This window comes from Passer domesticus, chromosome 8 (genome assembly GCF_036417665.1).
Source record: "Passer domesticus isolate bPasDom1 chromosome 8, bPasDom1.hap1, whole genome shotgun sequence".
Taxonomy (NCBI): domain Eukaryota; kingdom Metazoa; phylum Chordata; class Aves; order Passeriformes; family Passeridae; genus Passer; species Passer domesticus.
The window spans coordinates 46387232-46401336 of record NC_087481.1 but is presented as its reverse complement, the minus strand read 5'-3'; the positions used below and the strand labels follow the sequence as shown (position 1 = coordinate 46401336).

The 14105-nt window shown below is 44.7% G+C and overlaps 2 protein-coding genes across 3 annotated transcripts; one reads left to right on the top strand and one right to left on the bottom strand.

Annotated features, from left to right (window-relative positions):
- The first annotated feature begins 17 nt into the window (after nucleotides 1–17).
- Nucleotides 18–2257, top strand: ATP5MK (ATP synthase membrane subunit k). 2 transcript variants are annotated; one of them, XM_064431194.1, is made up of 4 exons: nucleotides 18–144; nucleotides 1012–1109; nucleotides 1199–1294; nucleotides 2174–2257. In XM_064431194.1, exons 2-3 carry the CDS (start codon nucleotides 1023–1025, stop codon nucleotides 1289–1291), a joined length of 180 nt encoding a protein of 59 aa, XP_064287264.1. In that variant the 5' UTR covers nucleotides 18–144; nucleotides 1012–1022; the 3' UTR covers nucleotides 1292–1294; nucleotides 2174–2257. The 2 variants fall into 2 exon arrangements, with proteins under 2 accessions (XP_064287264.1, XP_064287263.1); XM_064431193.1 differs by lacking the exon at nucleotides 18–144 and adding an exon at nucleotides 593–617.
- Nucleotides 2258–4507: 2250 nt separating this feature from the next.
- TAF5 (TATA-box binding protein associated factor 5) lies at nucleotides 4508–13691 on the bottom strand. Its single transcript, XM_064431192.1, has 11 exons — nucleotides 13172–13691; nucleotides 11857–12097; nucleotides 10892–11207; nucleotides 10072–10235; nucleotides 9480–9615; nucleotides 8856–8976; nucleotides 8098–8227; nucleotides 6912–7076; nucleotides 5817–5994; nucleotides 5496–5673; nucleotides 4508–5213 (listed from the first exon to the last, which is right to left on the bottom strand). The coding sequence occupies exons 1-11, from the start codon at nucleotides 13674–13676 to the stop codon at nucleotides 4996–4998; spliced, it is 2352 nt and encodes a 783-aa protein (XP_064287262.1). The 5' UTR covers nucleotides 13677–13691; the 3' UTR covers nucleotides 4508–4995.
- Between the last annotated feature and the right edge of the window lie 414 nt (nucleotides 13692–14105).

Below are 14105 nucleotides of genomic sequence, written 5' to 3'. Positions count from 1 at the left end.
GGCGGGGAGAGGGCGGGGCCAGGCCGCGCCCCGGGGCCCGCAGCCAATCGGCGCGCCCGGGGGCTGCGCGCGGCGCCCGCCGCCGCCATCTTGTGGGAGGGCAGAGGCGAAGGGCAGAGCGCGGCGGGGACGGCGGCGGCCCAGGTACGGCGGGGCGGCCCGGGCGGGGCGGCCCGGGCGGGGTCGGTCCTGCTCCTCTGGGGGCAACGGCGGCTCTCCGCAGCGCCGGGGCACCCGCGGCCTTCAGCCGCGGCGTGGCTGCCTCCGAGTCCCGGGCGCTGGCTCGTCCGTTCCCCGCCCGGCCCCGAGCGCGGCGTCGCGGGTGTAGCCGGGCAAGGGCAGCGGGCTCCTCCGCAAAACAGGGCTCGTGTTGTCGCGGGTGCCTTCCCGTCCTCGGAAGGGCGCCTCGGCTCCTGCCCAGGCTTTTGCATCGGTCAGGCACGAGAAGGGATGACCTTGGCTTGTCGAGTCGTTGCCGATCGCATGGGGCCCGTTTAGAGGGGCTGTTCCATTAAGGTTTTTAACTGAGGCACAGTCTGCTAACGCTCACCTGGTTACACGCCGGAGACAGCGCTGCGGGGTTGGGTTGGATAAGCGGTGGATGACACACGGGCTGGGTTAGTGACCGCAGAGCATTCCGTGTGCCTGCCGCAGGGACCCCGGGCTGCAGCGTCTGCTGCCTGGGGATCCGGGTCCGGGCTGGGGGGCCTTTGGGGGAGGCAGAAGATAAGAGAAAAATGTTTGTCCTAAACATGACATCCGCTTCAGAAAAATGTGTCTCTAAACATTCAAAAACCACTCTGCTTTTATTGTGCAGTGAACCCTTTATTTGCTTATCTGCTCTGGATGTGCCTGCTCCTTTTGTTTATCCACTGCTTGTCAAATGTCCTGAAAGCAAATTTGGGAGCATACAATGGAATTATGAAGCTCACTGTAGAGATTCGTTTGATTTTCCTATCAGTCCTGTCCAGGTGACTTTATATTAATTCCCTGTCCTGTACTGTTTGTTAGGACAAGCAGCCATGGCTGGCCATGACTCGGGATCTCAACACCAGTTCACTGGATTTCAGAAGTACTTCAATTCCTACACCATCATAGGCAGGAGGAATGTATGTATTGAGTACATTGTTTCATAGTCTTGTATAATGGTGTTTTTTGGGGCTTAGACTGAACCTAATTTAACTTTTCTGTTTTCCAGTATGTAATAGCAACGTACACGGGTGTTGCACTCCTTGTCTTGTATTTCAAGTTTAGGCCTAAGAAGCAAGCTCCTGCTGTGACAGATAAGTAAAAGGTGAGTGGCTGATGTTCCTCCAGGACCAAAATGCTTCAGTGCCAGGTCAGGAAGCAGTGACAGAGGACTAGTTGCCAATAATACAGTGTAATGAGAGACAGAAACACAGGCACATGGACTTCTTATTTACCATTTTAAACCTCAAATAATCTCTACCATTGACTTATTTGGGGCATTCTGAATGAAGTGGGTTATTAAAGGGAGTCCAGAAAGTATGGGATACAGTGTTCTTGTTCTTCTGACATGGTAAATGAGACTAAGGATGGGATGTAGGGAGGAAGAGTAAGCAGGGAAGGAGGAACAGACGGATGTTGCAGCAAGACACATTGAGCTTTGCCTACAAATATTAGGTGCCTCTGGGCTGCCCTTTTGCTGTAAAATAGGGATAACTTGCTTTGTAGGTTATTGAAACCATGAAGTAGTACTTAAGGACTTATTTCTTGACTGTATTAAAATTCAAAGTAGAGATGAATGCAGTCTGTTAAGACCTTCATTTGAACAGAGTACAGGAGCACCACATGATGGAACTGTGCATGTTGCTGCACATGATTATTCAAGGCCCGTGCAGAAGGGGGCCTCTATACAAGACTGGACTTGTATAGCAACAACCAAGTGCTACAAAATTTTGGGGTCACTTTCAAATAAACAATTTTCACCAAAATGGCATTTAGACAAAACCTATGGGCTGTCCTCATAGCCTGAAGAAAGGGGTATAAAACAATAATAAAACATTGTTGTGTTAAGAGGGCATCAGCCACTTCTTCCTGAGTGTGCTAAAATCTGGCTGCTCATAGCTAAAATAGTTTGGGCTTGGGGCAGGGGGATGCTCAGTTAACATTGTGCAAGAATTGCTATGTGTGACCTTTCTTCTCTTGGCAGGTTCCTGGCATGTCTGAACCTCCAATCTGTATCAGTGTAATGCAGGCTGATGACCTGTTGTGGCTAATAAAATATAAATAATTACTTGTTTTATTGAAAGTATGAAATGGGCCAAAAAAGCCAGAGTGTGGTACTTCTCATTTTTCTTCCTTTGTCAAAATTAGTTGCTTGTAGCAGAGATGGAGCATCTGACTGTGTCATTACTATCTTAACTCTGCTGCTGTTGTAACACATCCTAAGGTGTTCTGAGCACCTAGGAAGGACCTCAGGGCCACAGCCCTGCACAGGGCCTGCAGCTGATCCAAGCATCTCCACACATCTGTGTCACAGCTTGCATGGTTTGCAGCCATCTGGTTGCTCCCACTTTTTGCATTCTAAGCTAGTACCTTACATGGGAACTGTGACATCTTCTGCCTCACTTGTCTGTATTTTGCACAGAACCTCTTTGGTCTTGATGGAAAACCTCTGAAAATAGGCTGACCCTTGAGCTTTTTCTGTTACTGGTTTCTCTTGTGGAGGGAAAAAGGAAAATGGCTTAGCCTAGTGATGTTAAGTTCCTGTAACTCTCCACATTCATTAACAGTGACCCAACTAGTCCAGTGATTACTTTTCCTGTCTCTTGTGACAGGAGATGCTCTACCACAGTTAGGTGTGTGCAGTCTCCTCCCTGCCCAACACTCACCTGTGTCTGTCCCATTCTCCACAGTGTCCTTCTGTAGTGCAATTAACACTTGGAGCCTTCCTTACTTGTCACAGTGCTGATGTGGGAATGTCATGGTACCACACTTCTGCCAGCAGCAGGGGTTGAACCATGCTAAAGTTTGCAAATAGTTTACTTCACAAACTGAGGGCAGCAGGAGGCAGGAATGATTGCTGGGAAAATGGAAAAATTAATTACAGGGTTTTGATGCTCTCTCTACTTTTTTCTTAAAGCCATTTTTGTACATGCTGTGCCTGCTGAACAGATCTGGTCATCTTTCCCTCCGGAGTGTTTGCATAGGTGGCTTCAGCTGTTTTTAATTCTCCCACTAAAGAATGGTGGCTGTTAAGAGTGTAATAATGGCAGGAGCTAGAATCTGTAGTCTTCCTTTATAACAAGATTTATATGGAATGGCTGCTTATCACTTAAACATTTCTGATTACTTTGTTTCTCGTAGCAGAGTCGTCACAGTTACAAACTGCTCTTGCTTCCATTCCAACCACGAAGGGAAGTAAATATCTTCTTGTAACATATAGACACAAACTAAGTGGTTTTAGTATTTATTATGATATCAAAAGTATAAAACTGTACAAAATACAAAGGCAGAATGTGGCAGTGTTTTCTTTAAGCTGTCAAAAATTGTACTTAAATCTAACTGGTCGAGAGCTAGGAAATTTTGTTGAGGTATCATTACACAAAAAAAAAAAAAAAATAATTTTTACCCTTTTTTCTTTGAAGAAGATATCTAGGTGAGCTTCCTAGTGAATTTTTCACACTTTATTTTGATGTATAATGCCTGTAGTATAGATTTACTCTGTTAGAGCAAACAAGAGATGAAAGAGGAGGTAGTTCTCCATTTACCTTAGAAATGACAAGTCTTGTTTTCATTTTCACTAGAGAGCCAGTAGATTGTTCAAGTGTCCAGGTCCTTACTGTGAAGTAATGAGGAACACAAAAGAGATTTCTCTGCACAAATCTTGTAAGAGATTAACAACAAAAACCAACCCAAGCCACACTGGACCTGGCCTTTGATGGTGGAGGTTTTGGTTGAAAGACACAGACGTTCTTCCCAGGGTTCTGCATGTTTTACTCTTCTTTACAAATAAAACACAGCTTTATTGGTAGTCCAGGAGGACTCACTGGGTACAATCTTTTTGTGGGTAGGAATTGTCACTCAGCAGACAAGCTGGCCTTTCAAAAGTGAACTCACACACACTTATCCTTTCGTGCTGCTATAATGTTTCTGTATCTTGGCTAGTTTTATCGGGTTTTTTTTATGTTAAACCTTATGCAGAAAGGATACAGGTTATTAATGTTCTTTTACAGCTAATACAAAGTAAAGGGTTTAAGTCCACTTTTTCAGCTGTGCCTCAGTTCCCCTCTTTTATTTTCTCATACAATAAAGTATGAAAGTAAATAAAGTTCACATTGCGCTTCTGGTTGCTTATCACACTGACAGCACTGGCTACCTTTGAAAACAGTAACAAGATCTGTGTTTCTGACACCTCAAAAGAGCACACCAGTTTGAAATCTTTTCAGGACGTAGAACTTGGCTGCATAAAATCCGCGCACGGAGCTCGGCCGCAGTGCCCCACAAGCACCGGGCGGCCGGGCCCGCTCCGTCAATGCCCTGGTGCTGCTGAGATCTCACCACGCCTGCTGCCCAGCCCAGGCTGTGGTGGATCAAACTACATTCTTCTTTCCTGAAAATGGACAGTTTTGCTTGTGTTTGAGACTGATGAAACATTTGCTATACATAAATTAAGTGCTTTAAAAAAATCTGAGAACACGTGTAAAGGCTGTTAACTTTTCACAAGTTTCAGCAGAGCTCAGTACCACCTCTGGGAAGAGATGGCTCATTTCATATGTACACATCTATGTTACCAAAAGCACCACGAACAGTTCCTCCTTTTACAGCCACAATGTCTTGTCAATCTCCAGCATTTTCAAACTGCAGATAAATATGAAACAGCAGAACTGAGAACTGCTGCTTGCATAAATTACAGTTTCAGACTCCTTGCAATGGACTCGTGGGATCCTTCTGTTCAAGACATTCCCTCTCGTCTCACATCCTGAGGTCACTACTGCAATGACTTGGCACAGTCAGTCTCAGCTTCCTGATCTACTGTGAGCTATAGGCTCCTGCAGCCAGCAGGAGGTTCCTGCGTGTGAAATGGAGATGAACAACTGGGGTTGATTTAGTCATGTACGTGCCCAGTAGCAAGTCCTGTGAGTTTTCAGGCAAGTTTATGTGTCCAGTGGCTGTAGTAAAGTCATCAGTTTCTAAATCTTCAAATGCCTTCACAGCATCCCACAGACGAACTGTGTTATCCATTGAACCTAAAAAGAAAAAAACCCATAGTTTAAAGTATTTTGTTATAAAATAGAATATAAAAAATGGTTCTGGGGAGCAAGTTAACAGAAATTAAAGCTCAGAAAGCAAAACACTATAGCAAGCCTCATAGAGCATACTGAATGCACACATGAAAGTTACCAGTCCTTGCTGCTTTTGCTAAGCAAGTGATTCTACTTTGTCTTTCTCAATTTAAGGAACTAATTATATCATTCCTCTTCAGAATTATGGAATACAATGGACACTTCACCGTTCCTGGTGAATTTTACCTGATGCCAAGATCTCCCCATCCCTACTGAATCTGAGCGCGTAGACAGTGTCTGTGTGCCCCTTCAATTCGCCAACCATCAGGCCATGTCCAATATCCCACAGCAGAACTCTTCCATCTGTTGCTCCAGTAGCCAGGAATCGTCCATTAGGAGAAAATGCCAGTGAATGAATTGGTCCCTAAAACAGACATGGGGAGGCAGCAAAACAAGTTAATTACATCTACTCACATTCAGTCAGTCAAGCTGTGTTCAGAACAGAACTGTTTAGAATATCAGCATAGAAATAAAATCACTTTCACACTGTCAGTGATCTGCCTTTACCTTATGTCCAGTGAATATTCTCACACAATTCCCATTCAAAACATCCCAGAGCCTTATAGTCCTGTCTGCTGAGCCTGTAGCAATATAGTTGGAGTTTGGATGAAATCGGGTACACGTCACATCTGCAAGATGGCCAGCAAAGATCCGTAATGGCTGGTAGTGATCTGTTGCCCACAGACTGAAAAGAAAAGCTGTATTAATAAAAGAACCCTACAGTCTCTGTATCTGTTGGAGCAACTCTAGAGGAAGCCACAAAAATGCTCAGAGGGCTGAAGTACCTCTGCAATGAGGAAGGGATCACATTTTAGCCTGGAGAAGGGTTGGCTCTGGGGAGACCTTATTGTGGCCTTTCAGTACTTAAAGGGGGATTAGAAGAAAGATGGGGACAGACTTTTTATCAGGGTCTATTGCAAAGGACAAGGAATAATGATTTTAAACTAAAGGAAGGTAGATTTAGTCTAGATATAAGGAAGACATTTTTTACAATGAGGGCAGTGCAACACCCAGGCTGCCCAGAGAGGTGGGAGATGTCCCATCCCTGGATACATTCAAGGTCAGGCTGGATGGAGCTCTAAGCAGCCTGATCTAGTTTAAGATGTCCCTGCTCATTGCAGGGCTGTTGGACTACATGGCCTTTAAAGGTCCCTTCCAACCCAAACTGTTCCATGATTCAGTGATCAGTTGCACAATGAGAAAAAAACAGTAATTGTGGAGTGATTTCTTATGGGTCCGTTTATTGAATTAGCAGGGTGCTTTTTGGAAAAACATACTTTTCAGAATGGAGAAATAAAGAACATTCTGTCAATCTGTTCAACAGTTAGAGGAGAATACTTCTAATCAGAGGGTCACTTAGGAAGACATAATGTCTTTAGTCAGTCATCAGGTATTACTAATGTGTGTTGAAAAAATAGAAAAACCATGAAATAATATAATGTGTGTTGAAAAAATAGTAGAACTGCATTAACATTTGTTCAGTATTTTAACTGACATAAAATTTGAGTAATAGAGTAGACAAGAGTGTATCAGCTAATGAATTTTGGGGTTGATCCACCACAAACTGACCCAGACAAGTAAAAAACACACTCAGTTTCTTACCGAGCCACTCTGTCATGTCCACCAGACACAAAGTAATAACCATAAGGTGAGAACTGTGTATCCCAAACTGGATAATTGTGTCCTTTGTATCCCACCAAACACGTGAATGTTTGGAGACTCCACAATCTCACAGTGCCATCCTCAGAACAGGACAACAGATAGTTCCTGCCATGGGAGAAAATATAGCATATAACATATCAAACTCACACAGGGGCTGTAAAAATATTGCATAAACACTGTGAAATGTCCATGATAGAAGTGTCCCCTCTCAGCACCAGTTTGGCATGTTACCCACAAATCAGCATTTCAGTGCAGAAAACAATTCAAGCAGAACCCAGTCTTAGGCCCTTATGCAAAAAAAGAGATGATTTGACACTGATGATTAATTCTGATGGCACTTAATACTGGGGGGGGGTGAAAAACCCAAAAAACACACCACAGAGGAGGTCTTTACTCAGGAATTCCAGTTACAGGAAAAAATTACTAGTAAACTGCTACACTGTATTAATTTTTTACAGGATCTTCTATTACAACTCTGAACAAAATTTCATGATTCCCTGAAAGAGAATTCATATCATGCTCTCATACTCAATTATAATTATAGACTATATTTCTTCCATACGTAGTTTACTTCTCAGCTGTGTTTCTGTGGTGGCTGTTTCATGACTAATCACAAGCAAAAGCAAAACCTGAGACATTTAAATCTCTTTTCCACTGTCCAGACTCCCCTTGTTACACAAAGGTTTAAAATTTCTTATTTTGAAGATACTGTTCCATACCTTCTGAAAATAAAGTCTCAATAGAATACAAGAAACCTGGAGTACAATTATGTGCTACTGAGACTAAGATTTGCAACACTCCAAGTTATAAAAGTGCTGCAGTACTTTTCCTCTCTATGTATCACTCAGTTAAAACCCAGCTTAAACTACAGTTTGCAAAACTGTATTTTTGTCATCTAAGTCCTAAATCTCCAAAACAGTGCTGGTAATCTCAGCTATAGCTGATTTCAGTAATAGCTGACAGAGCTCAACACCCTGAACTTTATGAGCATTTACACAGTTTCTTACAAGCTGCATGAGCAAAAATTGCTTTAACCTGGATAAAGCTGCATTAAGAATATGTTCTCATTCAGTAGCATGCAATCAAAACTGAAGACAAGCAAACTAGTTAGCTTGTAAACTTTTACCTATCAGGACTGAAGCTGGTGCCATAGACAGGTCCACTGTGACCATATAAAATCTTCAACTCACTTGCTGTTTTCTCATCCATGATCCTCTCCAAGACATCATCTGATTCTTTGTCAATGAGACTGAGGTCTGCAAGATTTCAAAGTACATGCATCAGAACAACTGTCAGAAGTTCAAAGATAAATGTCATCATGACATCATCTCACTTAAATATCAAGATTTAGAAATGTTTGCACAGTATCCAGCTTCAACCACAACACAAGCAGCAGAATTAAAGCAGGCTGGTTTCCATGAATTTGAGTAGTAGGTGTTTAACTAAGAACATTCTTTTCCAACTTTCTCAGAGTTCCCTCCTTTCCCCCACGGTACCTCTAGTCTCCCTCCTAGATCACCAAACCCCAGCTGTCTATTACACCCTGTAGTTACCATCCAGTTAAGAAGCAAGATGGCTAGTTCCACACTACTTAGGCTAGCTCCACACTAGTTATGACTAGTTCCAAGCTCTGTGCACTGACCACCTCACAGCAGGTGTACGTGACCAGATTTCTCATTCCTTTAAAACTGTTTCTAGCATGTAGGTAGCATGAAGGATGTAATCATATATTGTTTCATATGTAAGCATATATTGTTTCTTCAAAGTGAAGCATCCAACCACTGCAGCCAACTCTCCTGCCACAGATATCTTCTTGTCTGTTCAGGCAGAACACAAATGTCACAAGTTATGTATGCTCCTATTAAATGTTTTTGTCCTAATTACCTGCAGCTGTTTTCACACTGCGTAGCTTTTTTGGAGTCACAGACCACACTCTGACAGTAGAGTCAGCAAAGCCTCCTACAATCATGCTGGAGTCATCTGTGATATCCACGGCAGTCAGACCCTACACACAAAATATCCAGTTATACTCTTTGCATCTCTCATTATACACTGCAAATATTACAAAATCCTAAGAACTATTAAAAAGGTAATTTGACTAATTTACAGAAATAGAGATAATTACTGTAGGATGAACATAAACATACACAAAATCTTGCCCCATTAAAAATAAAGGTTTATGTATGAAGTACAGTCAGAACTGACAAAGAGTATTGCTTTCCAGTACTCCAGTGCAAAACATTTACTGTGCTCTGCAGGAAACACTTAGGACAGGAAAAGCAAAAGAAAGAACTACAGAAAATCCAAGCAAAACCAAGGAATGTGGAAATTTTATAGTTTAAGCAGTCTTTGAAGAGAATTTTGAACATTTTGGAACATAAACTTAGCAATGTTTAATCCAAATACTTCGATTACTCTTGCCAACACTGTTATGTCTTTTTTCTTCAGCAAGAGTGATGCTCATAATTTTGATTCCCTTTCCCCTATTACTCAAACTCTTTTACCAACCTGGTAAGCATTAAGGAATGTGTAGAAACAGATGGAGGGCAGGCACTCTGGCCCAAGACGCACTCGCCTCGCAGCTTCCTTCATATTCATTACTTTATCCAGCTTGTCAGAGTCTTTCAGTTCTGGCAGAGGAATTCTAGACAAGAAGCACACATTTTTACCAAAAAAGCACTTTCCTTACCATTAATCCAAACAGAGTGAAACCTTTGCATGCAACCTCATATCTCAGTACTCAAATAAGAAACAAGAATTAGAAAATATGAAAGACTCTGTAGAAGACTAACTGATGAGAAAGAGAGCCAGTAGCTTTCAGAATTTCACACAGGTACTGGAACAAGATAAACAACTGAGCATAACCTGAAATATTAGTGGGTAACCAAGTAAAATTTCATCAAGGGAAATCTAGATTGACTTGATAGACAATGACAGAGGGTTAAGCCAAGGGTTCCATGATGTCCCTTAGAAGTGTTATGGCTAAAGCTGTGTACGGACAAAATAGCCAAAATTATAAAAATGCCATGTGAACAGAGATGGAGATTTGGCTTGACAAGATGGATTTTAAAAACTTCTCTACACATTATTTCCTTGGTACCTGTTTTGGGGAGGAGCATTAGGGTCCTGCTTTTTACTTTTTGACCCTACATTATCTTTTTTAGGTTTTTTCTTCTTTGGCTTTCCTTCCTCATTTTCTCCTTCTTCATCCTCATCATCCAAAGGCACATCAAACTCTGGTTCTTTCAATAAGCCGAAGAAAACCTACCAGCCAATAAAAAAATCACACAAGACAAAAAAGTAATTACTGTTCTTACTGAAAACCAGATTTTTTAATGGTAACTTTTCAATGTAGTAGTCCAACCAATAGAGCTGCCCCTTTAAAAATGCTCTGTTTAGTATTACAGCATATATTACTCCTTAGCCCATAAGGAATATAGTAAATTTTCTTCTGGTTTACCCAGCCAACTGATCTGGACAACTGTTAAGTTCTCCCACCATTTCTTAGTCCTTTCTTAAAGTGCAATTCCCACCCTGCCTCATTTATTTGTATAGTACTGTGTGGTACTACCCACCAGCTCTTCCAGTAACAACTGGTAGCAAATCAAAATTACCATCTGTTGTACAAAACAGGAAGCCAAAGAGTCAGGTGTCCATTTTAAAACTCCAAAATAATTAATGAGTTAGCTTAAGTTTAGTTCAGTGGGCTGTATCTCAAAAGGATTCAGCAGTTTTGTCCACCTGACAGCAATACATCTTGATCTCTCTACTCCTGTCAACACCTGTTTGTACAGTTCTCTTCCTTTGTTCTGTTCATGCTGTCTTTGAAGATCTCAAGTTATGATTGTCAATCTATACTAAGGTATCTCCCTGAAAAAGCAGGGAGATTTGTAAAAAGCACAACAATCTTTGTGTCCTACCTTTGCTTTATTAGCCTCTCGTTTTGCCTCCCCAGCCAAGCTTCCAACCATAGCATCTATCTGCTGTTTACTGCGAGGCATTCCATCAAAGATATCGATGTAAAGATGCTCCTGAACAATGTTCCAGATCTGATTGTTCTGCTTTTCCTGAAGATGCCTCTTCAGGAGCTGGTAAGAGTCACGGGAAATGCGCAGCACAAACTTGCTTGTTCGGAAATCCAGCATGGTCTCGTTGCCTTTCATGTGTTCTTTTTTGGTTAAGCTCGACAGTACACGCAGGTCATCCTGGTAATAGCACTCCTGATCCCCATGAAATCTATTGAAACAATTTAAGATATGGTAAAAGGTTCAGTCACCCAACTTGTTATAAAACAGTTGTGGCAAGGGATGTTTTAACTATTTACAGAACCATTTGAAGGGAAACAAAGTTATACTTTTGGATTGAAGTATTTCACAATGGTCTGAATCCACAAAACAAATTAAATTCTTTTTTCTTCTCAAGTGATAAACAAGTGAAACATAGTAAAGTACAGAAAGTTACAGATTAGCCAGAAATTAATTTCTTTAAACTCATTTCAAAGTGATATCACCAAATACTTATTCATTATTTTGGCATCTCAGTGCAATCTTCCAGTGATAAAAACTGACCCCACAATCTTTCCCTAAAGATGCAGAATCTCTTCATTGATACTTTTGCAGCATGGAGCCCATCAGCACACCATTAACACGGTTCAAACTCTGTCAATGCACAGTTCACTAGTTTGCACATCTTTCTAACAGGAGATTGGAAAAGGATTTAACAACAGTTACTACAACCCATGGCACTGTTACTTGAGATTTCAAATCTCTCCAATCTCTTTAGAGAAGAATAATACATACGCATGTATATGTATACAAATAGCTCACAGATTTAGCTGAAGTTGCAAACACATAATAACACAAATGCACAAATGAAAATCAATCACCTTTCAAAAAAAGACTTTGCCTCACTCTCATGTTGATTGTAGACCAATTCCAGGTACATGTGCACAAAGAGAGGATAAAAGAGCTGAGACAGCTCTGCCCGGTGACAGTCCAGGGAGCACTCGATGAAGTGTTTGAGCCCGCTGTAGTACTCCTCGTACAGCGTGGGGTCCCCTTGCTGGTTGTAGGCCGACAGCACCGCGCTCACGTCCGGCTGGTCCTCCACAACCACCGCGCCCCCGACTGCAAAAGCACCAGCCAACAACAACAGCTGCTCACACAGTCTGGAAGAGCCAGCAAACAAACAGCGGCCACAACCCCCGTCAGGTGAGCAAAACACGTCCTGTGCCCATTCAAGTCTAAACAATACGGGTGAGAGCACATCGGTCCAGCAGCCAATTCTCTCCAGCAGCTTTTTGGACTGTCCCTGCCAACAGCTGCCCACTTAGCGCCTAATTCAGCCAGGAGTTTAAGTGTAAGGGAAGAAGCCACTCACATCACCAGAATGAGTTATTTCATTGCTAGGGCTAGAAACTCTTAAACAAGGAGCAGAATGCAAAACACTCCCACTATAATTATTTTGCTTCCAGTAAACAAGCAAGTTAAGTAGACTGAGTGAACAATTCACCAAGACCACCACACAACCATCACGGAGCAGGGACACTTAACACTGACAGTTCTGTTTTTACACACTTCCATTGTTTTGTCTTTTATATAAAAACGGTAATATCTGGTGATGTCAGGAACAAGCTGACTTTATGCTGTACACTCACTGGAACTCAGACTAGTCGTTCCTGAAATTCCATTATTCAGTAAAGCTGCCTCACAGAACACCTTCATTAACAACACTTAGAATTTATTTATCCAAAGGACATCTCAAGCACTCAGAAACTCGATAAAGAAATGCAGAAAGCCTCATCTACAAATATCCCACGGCTCCTTCACCAAAGCATCAGCAGCCTGTACATCAGACCTCTGTTCTCATCCCTGCGGCCAGACCCGGGACAATCCCCACTAACTACAGTGGAAACCTCGATCGGTTGTGATGGGACACAAATACAGGCGGGAGCACTTCTCGCTTCACAGCGCTCCCTGCAAATGCCAGAGACACCCTGTCCGTGGTCCCTTGCTCCAGGAGACACGGATTTCTCCGCGGATTGTACGGAGAAATGAGACATCCAGTCACCTCCCGGAACGCCGGGGTACACTCTCGGTGGCACCGAGAACCTGACACCGACCCGTATGCCCAGCATAACGGAGCAGCACACGGGCTCCCCACTTCCCGGGGACCGACCCCGCAGTCCCCGCGGGCCTCACCTTTCCCCGGCGGCACGGCGGCAACCGCAGCCACCCCGGGGCTGGAAGTCGCGACAGTGGCGACGCTGCCTCCTATGGCGACGGCGGCAGCGCCGGTGCCCCGGCCGAGCAGCGCCTCGCCGGAGTCCCCATCGCTGCCGGAGCCCGCCAGGAGCCCGGCGCTGCCGGGGCTCAGCGCGGCGCCACCCAGGTCGTCGCCCAGCAGGCGGGCTTCGCGCCGCAGGATCTCCTCGGACTCGCGGAGGTTGCTGCGCCGCAGGAACTGCAGCACGGCCACAAGCGTCTGCCGGTCCAACGCCGCCGGCGAGGCGGCCGGGCCCGGCGCCGCGGGCTTCGGGGGTGCCGCATCCCCACCGGCTCCCGCCGCCTCTCCCTCCGCCGCGGCGGCCGGGGCGGCGGCGGGGGCGGCGGCGGGAGGCACGGCGGGCGGCGGCGGCGGCGTCCCCGCCTCGGGGTCCGGCTGCACGGCCGCCACCTCCGCCGGCTCCTCATGCAGCGCCGCCATCTTGCGCCGCCTTCCATTCGCCGGCGGCGCGCGGCCGCCGCCAGGCGCGGCCGCCCTTGCGACAGTGAGGGCAAAGGAAGGGCAGCGCTGCCGCTGCCTCCGCAGGCGCTCGCGGCTTCGTTTTGCGACGCTGGCGGGAGCGCTTTATGGCAGCGGGGCGCGGTGAGGGTGGCGGTGTGAGGGGACCGGGAGGTGTGAGGGGACCGGGAGGTGTGGGCACCGCGGGGCTGCCTGCTGGCACCGAGGATGGCCTCGGGACTCGGTGCCCAGTTAATGTAATTACGGCCGGGCCGCTGAGCTGTCCGGATATTTCTAATATTGCTTCTTTTAACCGTGTTAGGCAGAGATTCGGTGGTGATTGTCGGAAGGCTGAGAGGACTGGGGGTGTTCAGCCTGGAGAATAAGAGTCCAGGCAGACGCCGCAGCACC